Source organism: Sturnira hondurensis, unplaced genomic scaffold (genome assembly GCF_014824575.4).
Source record: "Sturnira hondurensis isolate 20B ecotype Veracruz unplaced genomic scaffold, ASM1482457v3 Scaffold0022910, whole genome shotgun sequence".
Taxonomy (NCBI): Eukaryota; Metazoa; Chordata; class Mammalia; order Chiroptera; family Phyllostomidae; genus Sturnira; species Sturnira hondurensis.
The window spans coordinates 14,343,775-14,363,298 of record NW_028095541.1 but is presented as its reverse complement, the minus strand read 5'-3'; the positions used below and the strand labels follow the sequence as shown (position 1 = coordinate 14,363,298).

General features: G+C 45.5%; 2 protein-coding genes across 2 annotated transcripts in view; both read left to right on the top strand.

Annotated features, from left to right (window-relative positions):
• Positions 1 to 13,454, top strand: part of MYO3A (myosin IIIA) — a 198,074-nt gene extending 184,620 nt beyond the window's left edge. Inside the window, exons 30-33 of the mRNA XM_037037128.1 lie at positions 96 to 202; positions 5,801 to 5,841; positions 7,180 to 7,323; positions 13,328 to 13,454. Coding sequence (XP_036893023.1) covers positions 96 to 202; positions 5,801 to 5,841; positions 7,180 to 7,323; positions 13,328 to 13,454 — 419 coding nt within the window. The remainder of the gene's footprint in view (positions 1 to 95; positions 203 to 5,800; positions 5,842 to 7,179; positions 7,324 to 13,327) is intronic.
• Positions 13,455 to 17,726: 4,272 nt separating this feature from the next.
• The window catches only part of GAD2 (glutamate decarboxylase 2), a 73,502-nt gene continuing 71,704 nt past the window's right edge, over positions 17,727 to 19,524 (top strand). Inside the window, exons 1-3 of the mRNA XM_037037216.1 lie at positions 17,727 to 18,315; positions 19,026 to 19,085; positions 19,273 to 19,422. Coding sequence (XP_036893111.1) covers positions 18,240 to 18,315; positions 19,026 to 19,085; positions 19,273 to 19,422 — 286 coding nt within the window. The 5' untranslated portion in view covers positions 17,727 to 18,239. The remainder of the gene's footprint in view (positions 18,316 to 19,025; positions 19,086 to 19,272; positions 19,423 to 19,524) is intronic.

Here is a 19,524-nt window from a genome sequence, read left to right as displayed (position 1 = left end):
GTGTGTGTATAATATTTTATTTACCCCCAAAGAAAAACGTCACTTGATGATAGTCCTTGTAATTGAATACTTGTTTATGATCACCTTTCTTGTAGGTATCTCTAAAGGAGAGGAACCAAAAATATTGAGACCCCCAAGACGGCCCAGGAAACCCAAAACATTAAATAACCCTGAAGACTGCACATACTATTATCTGCTACATGTAAGTGGCTCGCTCTTATTATCAGATGGGAGCCATAGCATTCACAAAACTGTACCCACACTGGGCCTATCCAAAGAGAAGACTCTGCTGCGAACCACACAATCGCAGTTCGGTTCCCAGTCAGGGCACATGCCTGGGTTGCAAGTCAGTTCCCAGCAGGGGACTCATGAGAGGCAACCATACATTGATATTTCTCTCCTTCTCTCCTTCGCTTCCCCTCTAAAGAAAATAGAATAAAATCTTTAAAAAAAAAAAAAAAAAAAAAACAAAGAGAAGACTCTGTAAAATGGAGATGCCCTTCAGTTTCTGCTTTCCTATCCCAGCTCTGGCTGAGGATCTGGGCATTTGGCTGTCCTGCTGCCCCTCTTCCTCACCATCCAGGCCCCTCCCACAGTCCTGCAACCCCACGTCCTTCCAGCAGTTTCTCTGCTGGCCCATTCATCTGAACTGAGATGCAAATATTAACCCAGAAAGAGAATTGTGTCATAGCAGGAGCTCTCCCGAGAAGGACCTGATACGAATGGGTGAGATATGGTGAAAGTAGAAGAAGGGAAGGAAGAGGGGAAAAAAGACAATTATTGAGCACCTTTTGCTTTTTTTCTTTCTTAAGGAAGACTTTTATTATGGAAAAGTTGAACACCTACAAAAGTAGAATAGTATAATGAACTCATATCAATCATTATCTTCCTCAATTATCAACAAATCTTCTTTTTTCTATCTATTTGCCTCCAACTTTGCTGGATGATTTTGAAGCAAATACTAGGCATCACATCTTTTCATTTATAAGTATTTCAGCATGGATTTCATAAAAAACAAATATTGTTATTTTTTAAAGACTTCTACAATCATTATACTACAAAATAATTAATTTCTTAATGTGATCAATACTTTTAAAATGTTTTTCTCATAGAGTTGTTTTTCAGTCTTTATTTCCGTTTTTTCCAAGTCATTATTTTCATATTTTATGTGCAATGAGTTTTGTCCATTATGCACACTTCGCTTTTAAATTCTAGGCCTGGAACGAGGTATGTTCACCTGCATTGTGATATCTAATCCTAGGAAACAGCCTTTAGGGGCATTCCCATGTCACAGGTCAGGACTCAGACACAGACAAGGCATTTCTCAGTTGTCAGGGTCCTTAACTACCGAGGTCCCTCACTCATGGCAGGCAGCATGCGAGTTCATTGCATCACCTCTGCCAGCCTGCCCTTCCTCTCTGTTCCTGTTCTCCGAATGCCACCATCATCCACTTAGTTACCCAAGCCAACACCTGGTGTCATCCTGGACCTGGCCTCTCTCATACCTGACGTCTAACCATTCACTCTAAAGTGTGGCTTCTACCAGCAAAGGCTGTCTCCCATTCATCTTCTTCTTCTGACTGCCTTATTTCAGACCATCAGTGCTCCTCACTGGGATGCTTCAGGCCCCAACCAAGTGCTTCTAATCTCAGCCTCTCAAGCCTGTACTAGAAAATTTGATCATGTTCCTCTCTTGCTAGTCCCTATATAGTTCAGCAATTCCCTTGACGTAAGGCCCAGACTATTTCCTAGGCCAAGCAGCAGAGAATAAGATTAGAAAGTGCCAACCACCTGGCTGGTGTAGCTCAGTGGATTGAGCGTGGGCCTGCGAACCAGAGGATCGCGGTTCGATTCCCAGTCAGGGTACATGCCTGGGTTACAGGCTGGTTCCCTGCAGGCCAACTCCCAGCAGGGGATGCACGAAAGGCAACCATACATTGATGTTTCTCTCCCTCTTTCCTTCCCCTCTAAAGATAAATAAATAAATAAAATATTTTTTTTAAAAAAAAGAAAGTGCCAACCATTTCCTATTCACCTTGCATATAAGTAGTAAATGATGCTCAATAACATTTATTAATTGCCACTGGACTGACAATTGGCTGCTGTGGCTTCAACAGATACCATTCTTGATATGAGAAATAAGGAGGAATGTTTATGACATTCCTCAATACGTACTAACAACCAACCAGTCAATGAGACTGGAGCAGATTCTGAATCTCACAAATGAGTCCCTTCCCAAAATCTTACATTGTCATTGAACTATTAGTTTTTTAATGAATATAAAATGTTTTAGTACACCTTAAGTTATTAGTGACAGAATCCTTTTTATAACTCTGAGTCTTTAAAACTACAGCTTCAGTGAAAAATAAAGCATAGAAAACTAGTCTATTATTACAAGTGAAAACAGACCATGGGTTCATATTTATCTTTCCCCTCCCCTACCTGGGTTCGGGTGCTACACGTAAGTGACATTTACAGAAATGATGGGGCCCCACTCCCTTTACCCATCGAAACACGGTAACTTTAAGTGGCTCTCATGAAAATCTTTCTAAAATATATTGTACTACACACTTTAAACCTCTTCTTGATGACCCAGGCTCACTGTAGTGAGCAAAAGTGTACTTTCTTCAGATCTATGCTTCTCAGCAAGGCTCCCTGACCACCATGTCTAAGGCGGCACCCTGTCTCTCTCCATCTCCCTGGCTCTGCTTCAGAGCATTTACAAATATATATTTCTCCACTTGCTTCCTGTCTGACTGTGCCCTGTAGACTATAAGCTCTATGAAGGCAAAGCGTTTGCTCACTGTGACAGCCCCACTGCTGCTGGAACTTGTGGGTCACTTGTACATAGAAGACTGGTAACTAACACACTGCTGCCGTACAGCGCTCTGGGGGCTGCCGAGCTGTGCAAATGATGTCCCTGAGCCTGCTCATCAAGGACATCTGTGCTTCTGGTTGTTTTATCTATTTTTATAGCTTTTGTTTCTTCTTGGGTGTCACTTCTCACTATCGTCATTCTTACTGCCTTAACATCCATACCAGCTCTCTTCTACAATTTGATGCTCTTAATCTCTTACATCTGGGAAATGTCAGTATAGTTGCATTCAAAGTAAAGAGTAGGCTGAGCCTGAGAAGCATGCCCCTGGAGAGGAGAACATTCGCTGGGCACACACACCTGCCTTGTCAGTGTGGCGGGCTGCTCCACCACTCAGAAGCTGGGCGGCCATCCTGGAAACCACTCAGGGCCAACAGTTTCCTCAAAAAGAGTAACTGAACACATCGCTTCAAAGGCCTCCCAGTTCATTATTTTCTCCAGTACCTCCCCTGGCTGCAGTAGGTAGTATGGCTGTTACAAGATATTTTTCCCCCAGGTTTTGGCTACTTTCTTCATCCTTGCAAAGACCTCTAAATAAGTGAAATGTTGATGTATTTCCAAAAGGAATATAAGACTGTATCTACCGGGATATAGTGGATGTGAAATTTAAAGTTTTGTTATAAAATGTGGTTCTTTGTATCAGACAAGAGGAAAGGGGGTGTGATGCAGCTGAGTCTTCAAAGTCCTATGAGCTTAAACCTCAGGTCTTTCAAGGCCTCCTCCAAACACCCTCCCAGGACTATCTCCTCCTGGAGTCACCTTTGTCTCCTTGTCTTTCTCCCTTCTTTACTCTTGTTCCTTAAGAAACTGCTATAAGACGTTTGCTTCTTTATTTTCATTTCAAATTTCAAGTTGGTAATTTGTAATTTCAAAACTATCATTGAAAACATTGTTCGTCTTAGCAGTAAATGTCTCTAATATAAAGTCCCATGGGTTCAGATTTGTTTAAGTCCTCTCCTGTGACGTACACTATGCTTTCTTCTCTGTGAGAAAGAATGCAGTCTCATGCTTCCCTTCCGGACTCAGCAGTGAGAAAACTAGGAGACAAATGTGAGGCTCATCTGAGCACGCATCACTTTTGTCCTCTTCCTTGTTTACAACTTCCGTTTTATTGTCTTGATTGTATAATTGCTTCTATTATAAACCTTCTTAAATAATTTTTTGGAAAAATTTATCATTGAATACCATTTCATTCAAATATTCTAGCACAGGCAACAGTGAAATAAAACCTGAACAGTATTTCCTCTTCTAAGAATTCCTGTAACTTAGGACCATCTTATATGTATATACTACCTATGACCTTCCAGGGAAAAAGGCTGATCCAGAATTAAAAGGGACCCTGGCCAGCTTGAGAATTCAAGGCAGAATGTTATTTGATTGATTCTTGGTTGTATTGAGAGGGACCTCTACCTCTCAATATCAGGCCATTATTTCAGCATAATTTTGGATTGTAGAAAATTGTTCTCAAAAACAAAACAGACTTCTTTCCCGACAGTAGGTCAAGATAGGACCTCTGTCATATTAAAACAACAGCAACCAGAGCAAACACCACCCTGGTCCCAGGGATCATTAACTGGACCACTAGGGGCCATGTACCTATACTTGTAATACAATTATTTGTGAGCACCTCCTAGCCTGGGGCATTGGGTCAAGAATGTGAAGTAATAGGAAATGGGAAGGAGGATAAGAATGTAATTGGTGTCCTGCTCCTTGTATGGTTTTCTAAATGGTCCACACCCAGACCCAATGCACTTAAACATTCACTTCTGCTTCGTCCAGTCCACCCACTAAAATAACAACCAATAAGTATTAAAGAAACTGTGAACTGTTTGACCCAGCCAACATTTCAGTGTATTACACACGATAAATCATGAAGAAAAATGGTTGCCTGTCTAAAAATACTGGGAAAACTCTCAATACTTACAAACCATTGTTAATTAGCATTTTTACTATCTTGTACTTTTATGGTGTCAGCTAACTTGAAATAAGGTAAGACCCCTGCATTAGGGTTTCCACAATTATAATATCTTCAGCTTGTTCAAGGTGAGTGTGGCATTTGTTTCTGCATCCTGATAGACATATATGCTCTTCTAACATATAAATATATGAGCTCAGGTATATTGAGCCAGCTCACAGGGAAACACATTACTAGTGTTGCGATACCAGAGATAATACGGCTTTGTATGTAAGGTAAAGTACCATTCTGTTATTCAAACTAAAGTATTGATTGAAATGTATCTACTCATATGCACACTTAAGTGCTCTAACTTGTGCCTTGACACATAAAGTTCTCAACTATGAAAACATTTTGCAAGTGAGCATATGCATCATCTGTGCTGCTACTTTTATGCCATAAATGGGCTCTTATACATTAGTGACATCAGTTTCATTCTTTTGTGAACGGTTGCAGCTGCCCTCACCCTCTACCCACCTGCTTTACCTGCAGACAAGGATGACGTAGGAACAAGACATCGTAGCAGCCTTGTTATCTGCCTAAATCAGAACTGCATTTTTGAAGAGAGATGGATTTTCCAGAAATTCTGACTTTTCCCCCCATTTGTAGGTAGACAGGCCTTATGTAATCTTGTATATAGTGGTCACTGTGGTAAACTCTTTTTTTTAATGGAATGCAAAGATTAATTTCAGTCCAGTCCTGATAAAAATAATCACAAATTTATAATTAGTAAAATCTGAGCAAATTGTATATATTCAGATCTTTAAAATATTGTGTATGCATGTTTATTTCTAAGTTAGCTTTATAGGAACAAATATATTTATATATTTATATAAATATACATTATATATTGATAATATATATTAACAAGTATATTTATATTATATAAATATATCTTTATATTAATGCCAACCACATTATATTAAGATCATAATATTTATAGATTTTAAAAATTATTCTATTCTCTTTAGAAGTCAATCCAAGAAGAAAAACGAAGACCAAGGAAAGATAGGTAATTATTTTTTTCTGAATTTCAATAAATTATCAAATGAAAATATAAATCTATCTGTTCAATTAGATTAATAATCACCAATTTTCTGTGGACAGATTTGGGAGGTAGTGTGTTCCCAATGCATTTATATTATAAGTACCTGTCTGTGGTTTGAGGTCTAGTCTACTGGAAATACATTGAGCTAACATAGTGCAAAGTGCACATTAAAAACTCAGACCATTTTAAATGAATTATACTGTTCCAATACAGAATTTGTTTTGGTTTGGCTTGGTTTGGTTTGGTTTGGTTTTGGTTCATTGATTTGGTTTGATTGGGCAATTTGAACAAGCCCATGTCCATGAACTTTCTTTCCCCAAACTCTTTTTTGCTTTTTGTTCTTGGAGATAAGACATGCTGAATCTCAACTTTCATGGATTTGTTAGAAAAATAAGGTTTGTGTCACCTGAAGGTGTGGCAGACTATAATACATACTGTTGCCCCTTTCCTATAATATTTCAGCTGCACAATACTTAACTATTTTAATCAACCAACTTCCAGACAATGCTAAGAACAGCTGAGGGTTCTTCTGTTAAGCGTGAGCAGATGGAGTTCCTAACTTGTGAATCGATGACATCCTGAAAGCTTATTTATAAACCAGTTTCTGGAGCTCATCAGGCTCTTTTCCCCAGAAGCACCATGACATCTGAGAGTTGCCCAGACCTGTCCCTAGTGACCTCCTCTGAAGTCCCATTACCCTGCAGATACTGAGCACCACAGGTGTCAGACTGTAGTCAGAGTATATCTGAGAATTACAATGTTTGAGAACACAGGCTGTGTGCACGTCACTTGCAGGAGTTCGTATCTAGCACAAAAAATAGTTCTCTGAAGACCAACAGGTAGAGGGGAGACAGAAGTTTATCTGTGAAGGAAATAAGGTAAGACCATGAATACACTATGTTCATCAATAGTGATTGATAAAAGCGGAAAATGCTATGTGTTAGTATGTAAAGTGGCCCAAGGGTCTGTCGTGAACTCTGACCTAGACTAGCCAAACCAGAACATTGTAATTTCCAGCTCTCTGGTAACTACCCCTGTTGTGCCCCATTGAATGTGACAGAACCAGGAAAAGCCCCTCCTGCAGCTAATGTTCTCTTCAAGGTATGAGATAAGTGTTTTGCTTTTATTTTTAATTTATGGTATGTGCTATCTTGTACATTTCAAGATGACTACTATTTTCTTGACATGTGTGTTACTCTAAATTACAGTAAATACTTTAAGAGAAGAAAGCAAGTGTCCTGTAAGTTTAATTGAATAGAAAATTTGATTGATACTCTGATGTATTTATGTGTTCACTTGCAGTCAGGGGAAATTACTAGATTTGGAAGATTTCTATTATAAGGAATTTTTGCCCACTCATTCTGGACCAAAGGAACATAACCCTAGTTTAAGAGGACTAAAACAACAGAGAGAACTCCAGAACCAATGTTTTAAGGCTGATGAAAGGTAATAAACTTCACATTAAGTTCTGCGTTTTCAATTTTATACTCATAATTCCATTTCTAAAACTCCTTCATTCTATGTGTGACAAAACATTTAGTGAGAAATCATTATTGAATATTGCTCTCTTATAATTGATATGTTGTATAAAAGTAAAACCATAAATATTATTGTAGTTAGTGACATCCCAGTTTTTCTAGAACAATCCCAGTTTATACCTGTTTTCTTGGTGTAGTCATTAATAGTACCATCTCCCTTTAAAAGTGCCTCAGTTAAGATGATAAATTTATGGTCATACTCATATAACTAATAAACCATATTCAGAACTGTGGTTAAGTTCTAACCAATATAATTTTAATCACATATTAGTTTCTCAATTATGCTATGTGATTTCTCAGAATCAGTGATGTCAGACCAAAAATATTTGAGAGAAAGATTATATGGAAATATATCATTTGGATTGGATTTCTCACTTTGACACTGACTTTCACATCAGATATCAAACTGTTTCTAGCTTGCTTACTATTGATACCTTGGGAATTTTTTTCTTTCCCCAGAAATTCTTCATGAAGTTTTGAAACTGAGGGCCATAATAAGATGGAAATGTGGTATGAGTAATGGGATCAATAACAGGCTATGAAAAGGTGTTTTTCCAAAATCCTAAATGAACATCCTAGTAGCCTAGTGTACCCGAGTCCCCTCATCTGCCTCTTGTACAGTGTGAGTTGGTGATTAAGAGAAAAGGTTTTAGAGTCGGGCCCTCACAAATTTGGATCTTGACTCTGCCACTTAGTGGTTGAGTGGCCTTGTTTATGCTACTAGACTTCTCTAAGCTTCCATTTCCACATCCGTGCAGGGATTTACTGATAATGGCCTCACCGTGTTGTTGTAGAAATTAATAAAATGATATGCATGAAGTGCTTAACACCAGACGTGGCGTAGGGGAGGAGGTCCATAAAAATGGCCATTACTGTCTTTATTTGATTTTCTAGAATCTCTCTCAAATATGATTTCTTCCCCTTGTACCCCAAAGAAGATGCATTCTTTCATTTTGGGATCAAGAATGGGATGTTCCATTCTAACCACAGAGTTCTGTGTAAGAGAACACCAAGCGCCAGAACAATTGAGTGCCTTGTTCAGAGTCACACAATGAGTTAGTGAACCAAACTCCAAGCTTTTTCACTCCCTGCTCAAGTTGCTTTTCACTAACTTATCCGCTTCCCATTTTAACAACCCAAGCCAGTCTGCTTCCTCCCCAGTATGTCCTCCCCTCCCTCACAGCAGACGCACACACTGTCGAAGAATTACAACCCTGAAGTACTCCCTGGTCTTCTAGTGTCTACGGATGTGTAGTTAGTGTACACTAGAATAAGGATGCTAGAAATTAGCATTGGTTAAGAGCTTACATTGTGCTAAGCACTAAGCTAGTATCTCGTCTAACCTTCATTTAACCTCGCAGCAACGTTCTGAGGCATTTATATTGCCCCATTTTATAGATGAGGGGACTAAGGCTACAAATTTTAGCTATTTCATATACTCACCTAGATAATAAATGATGGAGCCAGCATTGGAACATGGACCTTCTTGAGCTTATTTTGTTTAATCCTCACCTGAGAATATGTTTATTGATTTTAGAGAGAGGAAGAGAGAGGGAGAGACATTGATGTGTGAGAGAAACGTCCTGTGATTGGCTTCCTCACACTCCCTGCCCAGGGAAGGAACCTGAAACCTGTGTATCAGGGACAACAGCAATGTTGCGTTCAGTGTCTCATAATGAATAAAAGTGGTGGCAGGTAGTCGGTGGTTAGAGAATAGCATTAGAGAGCATCAGAAGAACGGATGTCTCCTCCTCTCCCCCTAAGATGGCATTTGGTGGGGTCTCTGTTGAACAATGAAGAGTCATGTGGAGTAGTTAAGGCACAGCCAAGTTTTAATTAGGACAAGAAGATACAGAGAGGATGGAAGTGGAAAGGGGGAAAGAAAATGGAACAAGAGTGCTTCAGTTCAGGGATGACAGTTCAATACCATGACAGAAGCATCAGCAGAAAAGAGACAGAGGGACACAGTGGGAAAAGTATAAGATCTGAGCGCCCTCGACCTGGCTTTGAACCCCCACTCCACTTCTCCCTAGTTATATCAACTACAGTTTCCTCACCTGCAGACTGAGGATGAGAAAAGCTAAGGCTGTACCAAGCTGTCCTTAGAATTAAAAATAATGTGTGTGGTATACCAGACAGAGAGTTGATCCCAATATTCTTACACCAGAAATGAGATAAACAGGTCTGAGAATTCCAGTCAGTTACCCCAGATCCTCCCCATAGGTACCAACAAAGATGCCCTGAACTCAAGATACCCTGAAAGATCTTCTCGAAGTTGTATTTTTTTAATTTTTCAGTTACACTTTATATTTGATATTATTTTGTGTTAGTTTCATGTGTACAGCAAGGTTCTCCTTCCTTACAAAGTGTTTCTCTCGATATTTCCAGTACCCACCCAGTACCTGTAATATCTAATACATAGATATTACAATATTATTGACTATATTCCCTACTCACTACTTTATATCCAGTTTGTACTTTTTATTCCCTTTACCTTTTCTACCTAGTCCCCCATTTGGCAACCATCAGTCTCTTCTCTGTTTCAATTTTGTTTGTTTGTTTATTTTGTTCTTTAGATTCCACATATAAGTAAAATCATTTGGTATTTGCTTTTCTCTGACTGACTTATTTCACTTAGCATAATACCCTCTAGGTCCACCCATGCTGTCACAAATGGTAAGGTTTCTTTCTTATGGCTGAGTAATATTCCACTGTGTATGTGTACTATGTGTACATTGATGCAGTGCACTACATTATATATGTGTACTGTGGCCAATCATCTATTGATGGGCACTTAGGTTGCTTCCTTCTCTTGGCTATTTTAATAACACTGCAATGAACATAGGATTACATATATTCTTTCAAATTAATGTTTGGGGTTTCTTTACATATATAGCCAGAAGTGGAATCATTGATTCATACGGCAGTTCCATTTGTCATTTTTTTGAGCACCCTCCATATTGTTTTCCACAGTGGCTGCACCAGTCTGCATTACTGCCAATAGTACACAAGGGTCCTCCTTTCTCCACGTCCTCACCAGGGCTTGGTGCTCATTGATAATAGCCTTTCTTCCAGGTATAAGGTGATATCTCATTGTGGTTTTAATTTGCATTTCTCTAATGATTAGTGACATTGAGCATCTTTTCATACATCTATTGACCATCTGTATGTCTTCTGCAGGAGTGTGCATTCAGGCCCTGTGTATATTTTTAGTTGGATTGTTTGAGGTTTTTTTCATGTTGAGTTGTATTCGTTCTTTATAAGTTTTGGAGATTAACCTCTTATCAGATGTATCATTAGCGAACATGTTTTCCCATTTTAGTAGGTTGTCTTTTGTTTGATTGATGGTTTCCTTTGCTGTGCAAAAATCCAAAGATCTTTTTTTTAATTCTCTATTTAGAATGGACTAGAATAAAGGCATATTCCATTTGCACACATGTTTTAGTCTTTCCTTTCTAGTCTCTCGTTATTCTCACTTATTTGCATATGCCTTCAATGACCTTGCCCTTTTCTCCCTCAGTTATATTCAACTGGTAAACCTTAATACTGGGTAAACCCAACTTCCTACCCAATCCATACTTGCACCCAAGTATCTGAACATGCCTAGAAAAAACAATCTATTATCACTTAAAACTTAGGACCCCACAATTAGGACAGGCCTGTAGAGTTATTTTGCAATACTACATTTCTCTAAAAACCCATTATTCCACTTTCCCCATTCACTCTTTCAGACTTCCTTCTCTCTCTTCAAACCCTCAAAACTTCCTCATTCTCACCAAACAACCTCTTTTCCTGTTTTAATGAGAAAACAATAGGAGAGAACAAACACATACTTCCACCACCAAATCTATACCTTCCTCAGTTTAGCAATGACTGTCCTTCAGCTAAGGCCCATCGTGCACTGGATCCAGACCCTTCCTCAACTCAAGTATATTATCCTGCAGTTGTCCCCTCTCTTCTCTACAATGTAAATGTTTGTTCTCTTTGCAGCACCATTTCTGACAATCTGTGAACATGAGGCAATTGGACTCACCATAGAAACCACCCTGGACTCAATCCCCCTCCCAGACCACCCATGTTCCTGCCCTTCATTATAGCAAGAATAACCCATGAGAATGACCCAACCTGCTCCATGTCCTTCCCAATCTCTCTTGAGTCCCTTGCCAAGGCCACCAGTGACCTCTATTTTGCCACATGCCATTATCTGTTTTCAATCCTTATTATGCCCTACCAGCATTTAACATTTTTTCTTTACATATTTTTCTTTAAATTTTTCCCGTTTTTCTCCAGGACAGGGCTTCTCTCGCTTTGCCTCCTATCACCCTGGCTCCTCCTTCTCATTTTCCTTTGCTGATTTTTCTCCATTTCACTGACCTCTTGGCGTTGGAGTGCCCCAGGACCCCACTTTATCAACATGTACTCTCATGACTTTAAGTATCATCTAATTACTTAAAATTCCTGAACTGAAACTCCAGCCTAGATCAGGACTTATGTGTCCAACTACCTAGTCAATATCTTCTGTTGGATATCTATTAAGTCAATTTAGAATAACCAAAACCAAAATCTTTACCTGCCCCCCTCAAAGAAAATGCTCTCCTGCAGATCTTCCCCATCTCAAATGGCAGCCCCATTCTTCTAGTTGTTTAAGCCAAAACCTTAGGGATGTTCTTGATTCCTTTTCTTTATGCCCTCATCCAATCCGTCAGCAAGCTATTTCAGTTCTATCTGGTAAGTATGACTGGAATCTGATCAATTCTTACCCTCTCTATAAGCCTGGAACAAGCCATTATCAGTCTCGCTTGAACTATTGCAGTGTCTTTTCACAAACCTACCAACTTCCATTCTGCCGACCAGGTCCTTCTGGTAGGCAGAATCATTCCCCTGCTCAGAACTCTAACTGAAAGTCAAGTACTTGCCATGGTCTCAAAACTCTAAATTAAGTGCCGAACTCTACCCTCATTCTGCCATCTCTCAGCCCTTGCTGCTCTTCTTCCCACTTGCTCCATTTGAGCCACAGTGGCCTCTTTCCTGTTCCTTGGAACACTTTCATTGTTTGACTGTCATGCTGGAATGACTGCCCTTCCCTCAGAGATCTACCTGGCTCACTTTTCCCCTTCCTTCAGGTCTCATCTCACCTGCCACCTTAACAGAGAGGCATTTCCTGATGACCCTCTATGAAATGGTGTGTACACCCAGACACAGCACATCCAGTTGCTCTTCTCCCACTAACCTGCTTCATCTATGTCTAGCACCACTCACCACCTGGTAGTAAGAGCTGTCTGTGGTCCTCTCCCATAATTGCCCGCACTGCTGGCTGACCCTTACTGGGTGATCCCTGGGTAGAATAGAGGAGTCTCCATAGCTGCCTTTTAGGTAGCACCCTGCTTCCCCAGGCAAGCGGCAGCGTCCGAAGGTAAACGTTGGCAGGGTTCCCGAGCAGTGGGTTTAGGAAATTTGGCTCAACAATATCATTGAAAATGCTGAGAAAGCCAACAGAGCTGACAGCAACTGTGTCGCTAACAGAGGGGTCGGACAGATATTTTTAAGAAACACTCGGGCAGCGTAACAATGCAAAGAATGGCTGCCCATTAGGCAGCTAACATAAGTGTTTGTTTATTGGTTGTGAGTTATTTCAAGAAGCTCACCTTTCTGAACTGCACATTTACTTAGGAGTCAAACACAAAGTCGGGTTCCACCAGCCCTGCTCCTCGGCTCAGAGGAGTTTTGAAAACCTGCTAAGAAAAATTATCGCACATGCATTTGACCACGACCTCAGCGTTTCGAACGTGCGTTCTGAAATGTCCGCAGAGAGTGGGGGAAATGAATGGAGAGAACCGCCTAACTCAGGGTGGGCGGGGATCAGCGGCGAGCGCTGGCGCCGCTGACGCTCGGGCCCTGGGTCTCGCTCGCAGGTGCTGGGCAGTGGAGAACCCGGAGCAGGAAGAGGTGGAGGAGAATGGACCCGCGAGCAATCCCTACGACTACAGGAGGCTCCTGCGCAAAACCTCCCAGCGCCGGCGCCTGGTCCAGCAGGTGTAACCCTGCTGCCACAGTGGCCGCGGAAATGTGCCCTAGACTGCGGGGTGCACGTGCGCAAGAGGAGGACCCTCAGGCACTGATGTCTCAGCTTGGACTTGGGCAGGCGCTGCCCGCACGCTCTCCCCCCGCAAGGGACCTTTGGCGCTCGGAAGGCGGAGACCTAGGAGCTTTTAAGACTGCGACTCCCAGTACTCCGCGCCCTCCGCTCCCATCAGCAAACCAGTTGGGGCATCCCTGTCGCTGGCACCTAGTTATTTGTTTATTCACTTGTTTGCGAGTCCTCCTAAGAACCCGACGGCCCCTGAGCTCTTGCTGGCTACTCTCTCATTTTGGGTAACTTAAAAGATTTCTTAGTTCATGGAAATGCCTCTCCCAGGCCCGCGGGACACTCACGGGCGGGTTGAGTCTTCAGAACGGGGTAAAGCCAGGGTGGGAGAAGACCCGCGAGGACGGTGTGCAAGTTTTGAAGATGAACTTCATCTTAAACTCGCGCTTTCCCCTTCCCTTGGTCATTAAGGTTACCAAATAAAGGAAGTGCCTTGGAGAGTCCGTGGCTTTCAGGGCTGGTCCGTTGTGTTCCCCTTCGGGGCCCAACTCGGCAGAGGGGTGAGGTGCCTCCGGTCTCCAGCAGCGAACAACCCCAATGCCGTCTCCCGGAATACGCATTCGAAGTTACAACCCACACTCGCGACGCAAACGTGTCCTCCAAACAGATCCCCAAAATCACCCAACATGCTGCACACACACAGCCTTCCCAAACACCGTGCCTTCCTTTGGCCCGCCTGTAAAGTTTTGGTCCACTACTGAGTGAAGTGTCAGATGTTTGTTTTGTGTGTGTGTGTGTGTGTGTGTGTGTGTGTGTGTGTGTTTAAAGTTCTCTCCTCCTGCAAATCTGAAGCAATTTCCGCCGTTTCGAATTTTGGTGAATTTGAGATGGAGGGGAGGGCAGTGGGTGGGTAGAGGTTTGCATTCCTCAGTTGATGTATTTTATTTAAAATTCGGGTTGAGCTCTTCTATGAAACGTACACCGTTCGTGTTTACACAACCCCGAGAGGGCAGGAAGAGTGGTGCAGTGTTTTCATCCACGTCTGACTCGGGAGGAGGGTTTGGCTGTGACGGAGCTTTTCCTTTCCAACGGTGTCCCTGGCTCCTACAACCCCGGCCCGGAGCCAGGACACTCTGGGGAAATATTCGAGCACAACGTGAGGGCCCGTGCAGCCGGCTGACAACGTTTGGTGTGCCCGCTCACCCACCGAACAAAATCTTTTCTCCACCCCAGCTGGCACTGACAGGTTCCTTGAGATGACTCGTAAAAACTCTTCGCTTTACAAGTGAGACCAGCCCGAGGAAAAACCTCCCACTGTGGCGGGGCTGAGCTCCCAAGACAAGTGCGCCCCTCGTTCTACTCTTTCCCTGGGTTCCAACCACCGCCCCAGCCCAGGTTTGTGACCCGAAGGGAGGAGCCACGTTGTAACTGTGGCGTGTGGCCGGGCGGGGCCTGGCTCAGGCACCTAGGAAATCTGCGCGACAGGGCCTGGTGTACTGGTGGGTCTGGGAGGGTGGAATCCCGGTAACCAGAGATCGCTCGGCCTCCTCCGCCCCCATCCAGCATTCCAGCCACCACGTGGAGGCCTTGGGGGTAAAAGCCGAGCTTCCTGCCTGGACTCTTCCTCAATCCAGGATTTCCGAGTGGCCCCTGCAAACCAGAGCCCTGGCAGCCCGGCCCTAAAGTTACTGCAAAGGGAGGCAACTGACCCTAAATCCTTCCTCCCTCCTTTTAGAGTGGGGTCGGAAAAGAGTGGGGCAAGCTTCTGTTGAAAGGATGTAATGGTTTTTGTTTTTCTATTTATTTTCTCCCCTTTCTCTTTTTCCACCTCTCTTTTTTCTCTGCCTTTCAGCATGTAAGCACTGGGAGAACATAAGGGAAGAATTGTACCATACACTCATGTTTAGTAAGCCTGCAATGCTATCTCTGGGTAAATCAGGGACAAAAATAAATAGGTCAACTGAGAAAGCCGCCTGGAGCATGGGTCTCTCTTCCCTTATTGAGGAAGGGCTTTGGAAAGCTTTCTCCCTCTCTGGCCCGCCTCCCCTTCCCATTGGGTGGCTGCCTCCTTTGTGAACTAATGACTGCAATTATTGCCTCCCTGATCGCTTTTGTTATCTCCAACCGGAGCCTGAAGAAGGGGGAGTGGGCTCCTGTGCTAAATAAAAGTCAGTATAAAGCAAATTGCTATCTAGGGAGGAATGGCATTAAGGAAGGACGAATCAGATCCTGAGTGCATCTGAAGTAGGGGTGTTAAATAAAAAATGCAAATACTACCTTTTGATTCAAAGTATGCCAGAGCTGCGGGATGGATGTAACGGAGTAGAATTTTAAGTCACTGCGTTTTTAAAAACCTGTGAAATCCAGGTGTGAATTCTACCTTCCTCATATTTCAATCCATGTCTTCCTTCGGAGCCGTGTGTGTGTGTGTGTGTGTGTGTGTGTGTGTGTGTGTGTGTTTCTTTTTTTTAAAAGAATTTTTCTGTTTCCGACCACTCATCCATAATATAAAAATTCTGCCAACCCAGCCTGCTGCCTTGAAGCGAAACATTTGCAGGATTTGGTGTGGACTTAGACAAAGAACGTGTATCTGCACTGTCGAATTGAGAGCTGCAGAGATGCCCTGCCCGCGGCTCAGACGGCGGGGCCACGGAGTCATTACCTGCCTGGAGTTGTTACCTGGCTTCACTGGAGCATGCGAGCCAGGAGCCCGGAAAGAGGGGCCGAACTGGGGCCTGGGTTGGTGCGCACCGCGAGCCCGCAGCCTCGTGCAGGCTTCGGAACACAGTTGACTCTGCACATTTCCCTGTCCCCACTCCCAGCCCGGGTTCGGCGGTCGCGGACCAGATCCAACGGCTCCATCCAGCTCAGCTCGGGCACATGGCAAGAGGACAAAGCTTTGTAGAGAGTATTGACAAGGCCCACGTGCCTGGGGACACAGGACTTGAACTTGTACGCAGGCATCCAGGGTCCCACGACGCCCTTTCTGGGTTAGGGTCGAGAGGCGGTAGCCAAGACCGAGGGTCTCTGGATTTCTGCTTTGGTAGCAGCTTTGGTGACTTGGTTAGGAGGTAAGAGAAAGAGGGGCTGGAACACAATGAAATGAAAAGCGTTCGCCCAAGGAGAGAAGGGGAGCTTTACGCCAGGAATGAACTCTGCGGGAGGCTGGTCGCAGCCCTTTCTCACCAGGTCTTCCTCGCCCTTTCTCCCCCTGTCCAGGAACGGCTTGATGTGCGGGACTGCTCTCGACTGCTAAAGGGAAAGCAGGGCGAATTCAACAGGCCCCGAGCTCACAGGGCGCCCGCCCTTGTTTAACAGCTTTTAGAGAAGGAGAATTTTAAGACATGAGAGTCTCTAACTTCCTCCGGAAAGGAGAAACCCCTTTTCAACAGACCACAGAAATAGTCAATCCCCCACCACAGGCACACGCACACTCACGCTTCCACACGCGCGTTATCCCAAAGATTCTCAAGGGAAGGGGGGGTAACTTTTTCAGGCCCGCTAAAAAGAGGGCCCAGCAGGAGATGCCTTCTTTCCTCCTCGAATTTGGAAAGCTACAATTGCTTAGTTGGAAACTCTGTGCACGAGTTTCCAGATACCGAGTCCTGTCAAACCTAAGAAGCCGCCCTTCCACCCCTCCGCGGGTCAAGGTCACCAAATACCCGAACCCATCCCCCGTCAACTGTCAATCCTGCCGACTCTAGCAGCTCTCCCTCGCTGCTCTTCCTCGTCCCCCTTCCAAGAAGTTTCCACTTGTTTTATTTTTGTTTTCTCCAGTCCCAGATCCTTGGTGATAGATTCGGGGTGGATTTTAATTGCCTCAATCGACAGTGTTTCCATCCAGCTGTCAGTCAGAACCTGGACGGTGGGTCTGGCGACTGCGCTCTCGAAACCGCACCACTAGTGCGCCGCCGAGGATCTTGCGGCTCAATAGGCAGGGCATTAGGCACTACTAAGGAGCTGAGATGAACCCTTAGAGCGTAGGCGTCCCTCCTCCACCATCCCCTCTCCAAGCCGGAGAACAGCTCTTGATTGCGGCCCAGCGGTTCGGGCTTTCGAGGTCACAGCGACCTCACCACGGTCCTGAAGGCAGGCGGCGCGGAAATCGCGCCTCCTTCTCCGCAGCGGGAGCCAGATCTCAAACAATACGCCACTCCGTGAGCATAAAAGACTACTCTCGGCCAAGGTCTCTCTCCGGTCCACCCTTCGCTGAGGCCAGCACTCAATCAGACGCGTTAGCACCCTGGACAGCGCATCCGGCCCGGAGGGAGAGCCCGCACCCTCTTGCCTCCTGCTCTTCGTGAGCTCCACTGCGCACCTCCCACCCACTCACTCCGACTCCAGCTCGTGCGTACTGTTTCTCACTCTCACCACTGAGCTCCTTCCCTCTCCCATTGTCCCTCCGCCGCCCCCTCATCCACCCGTGTGGGGCTCCCTCGCCTTCAGAATCCCTCGGGCCCTCAGCACTTTGGCATCTGGCTGTGAGGCTCCTTCGGCCCCCTTCCCTATTTAACCTCCACAGCTTTCAGAGTGCTGTCACGTCTCAAAGCCCTAACTCCGACACACACGCGGGCGCACGCAGACACGCCGTTCCCTGTCCCTGCGTGACATCCACCCTCTGCCGCGCGCTCGCGTGGTGTCCCCCTCCCGCCACTCGTACGCACGCGCGCAGGACCCGGCCGAAGGCAGCTCCCCGCACTTCGCACTCGGAGGCGATCTGCGCCAGTCTCGCAGCGCCAATGGCAGCTCCCGGTTCCGGCTTTTGGTCTTTCGGGTCTGAAGATGGCTCCGGGAATCCCGAGAACCCCGGCACAGGTAGGAGAACGGGGACCGGCAGCGGGCGAGCCTTGAGGGTGCACTGGGGTTTGCGGGGCTAGGGACGGCGAAGGAGGTTTTCCACCTGCAACAGAAAACTTCGGCGGCTTCGCCCTGCTCTCGGGGTAGGTCCCTGATGGCCCACGAGACCAAAACCTCCACAGGTCCTCATCCCCAAGGAAGCTGCCCTGAGATTCCTGGGCCCGTTCCGCCGAAGTCTGGGCTAGGCTTCCCATCAGAGGCGTCTCCTCGACCCTCTGTTCGCGGGCCTGGGGCACTGCCACCATCTTGGTGTCTAGATCCTGGAGAGAGACAGTCACAACGGGGAAAGGGTAAGTTGGAAAGGAGAGAGAATTGTTAGTTTGGAAGGAGAGCCTGCGAGGAAAAGGAACGACTAGATGTATAGGAAAACTAGCCCGAGCGAGGCAGGGAGGGGAGGGGGTTTTCCTGAACCTACCGGCTCCTAGAAGACAAGTGCAAGGGGCCGCGGGGTGGGCTTCTCCTTGGTAGAAGAATCCGAGATGTGAGGACCGCGCGGGATCGCCAGGCTCCCGCGCACCTCCCGCACCTGCCCGCGGTGCCTAACCCTGGGCGGCCCCTTCCCGGACCCTGGGTTTATTGCCGTTGTTCACAGAGAACGAAATTTCACACGCCCGTCTGTCTGCTCTTTTCTTCTGCCTCGCCGACCTCCTTCCCGTCTTTCTTGACAGCGAGAGCCTGGTGTCAAGTGGCCCAGAAGTTCACGGGCGGCATCGGGAACAAGCTGTGCGGTGAGTGCTCGGGCCCAGGGGAGGAATGCGAACAGAGTTAGACGCCCGGGCCCGAGGCACAGAACCACCTGCTCGGCTCCGCTTCCCCGGCAGCGGAGTCGGGATTACTAGGTCCGGGATGGGCGGGGGCCAGGGATCCCGGCCCGGCGGGAGACTGACCGAGGTCGCGCTCCGTGTCCTTGCCCAGCCTTGCTCTACGGAGACGCGGATAAGCCGGCAGAGAGCAGCGGGAGCGAGCCCCCGCGACCCACCTCCCGGAAGGCCGCCTGTGCCTGTAACCAGCAGCCCTGCAGCTGTCCCAAAACGGATGTCAACTATGCGTTTCTACACGCTACAGGTAAAGGCGCCTCGCGGGACCCCGGGGACCACTGCCCCTCGCTCTGCTCCCCTCCACACCTACCGCTACCGGGATGAACCCGGCGCCCTGAGCCGGACCCCA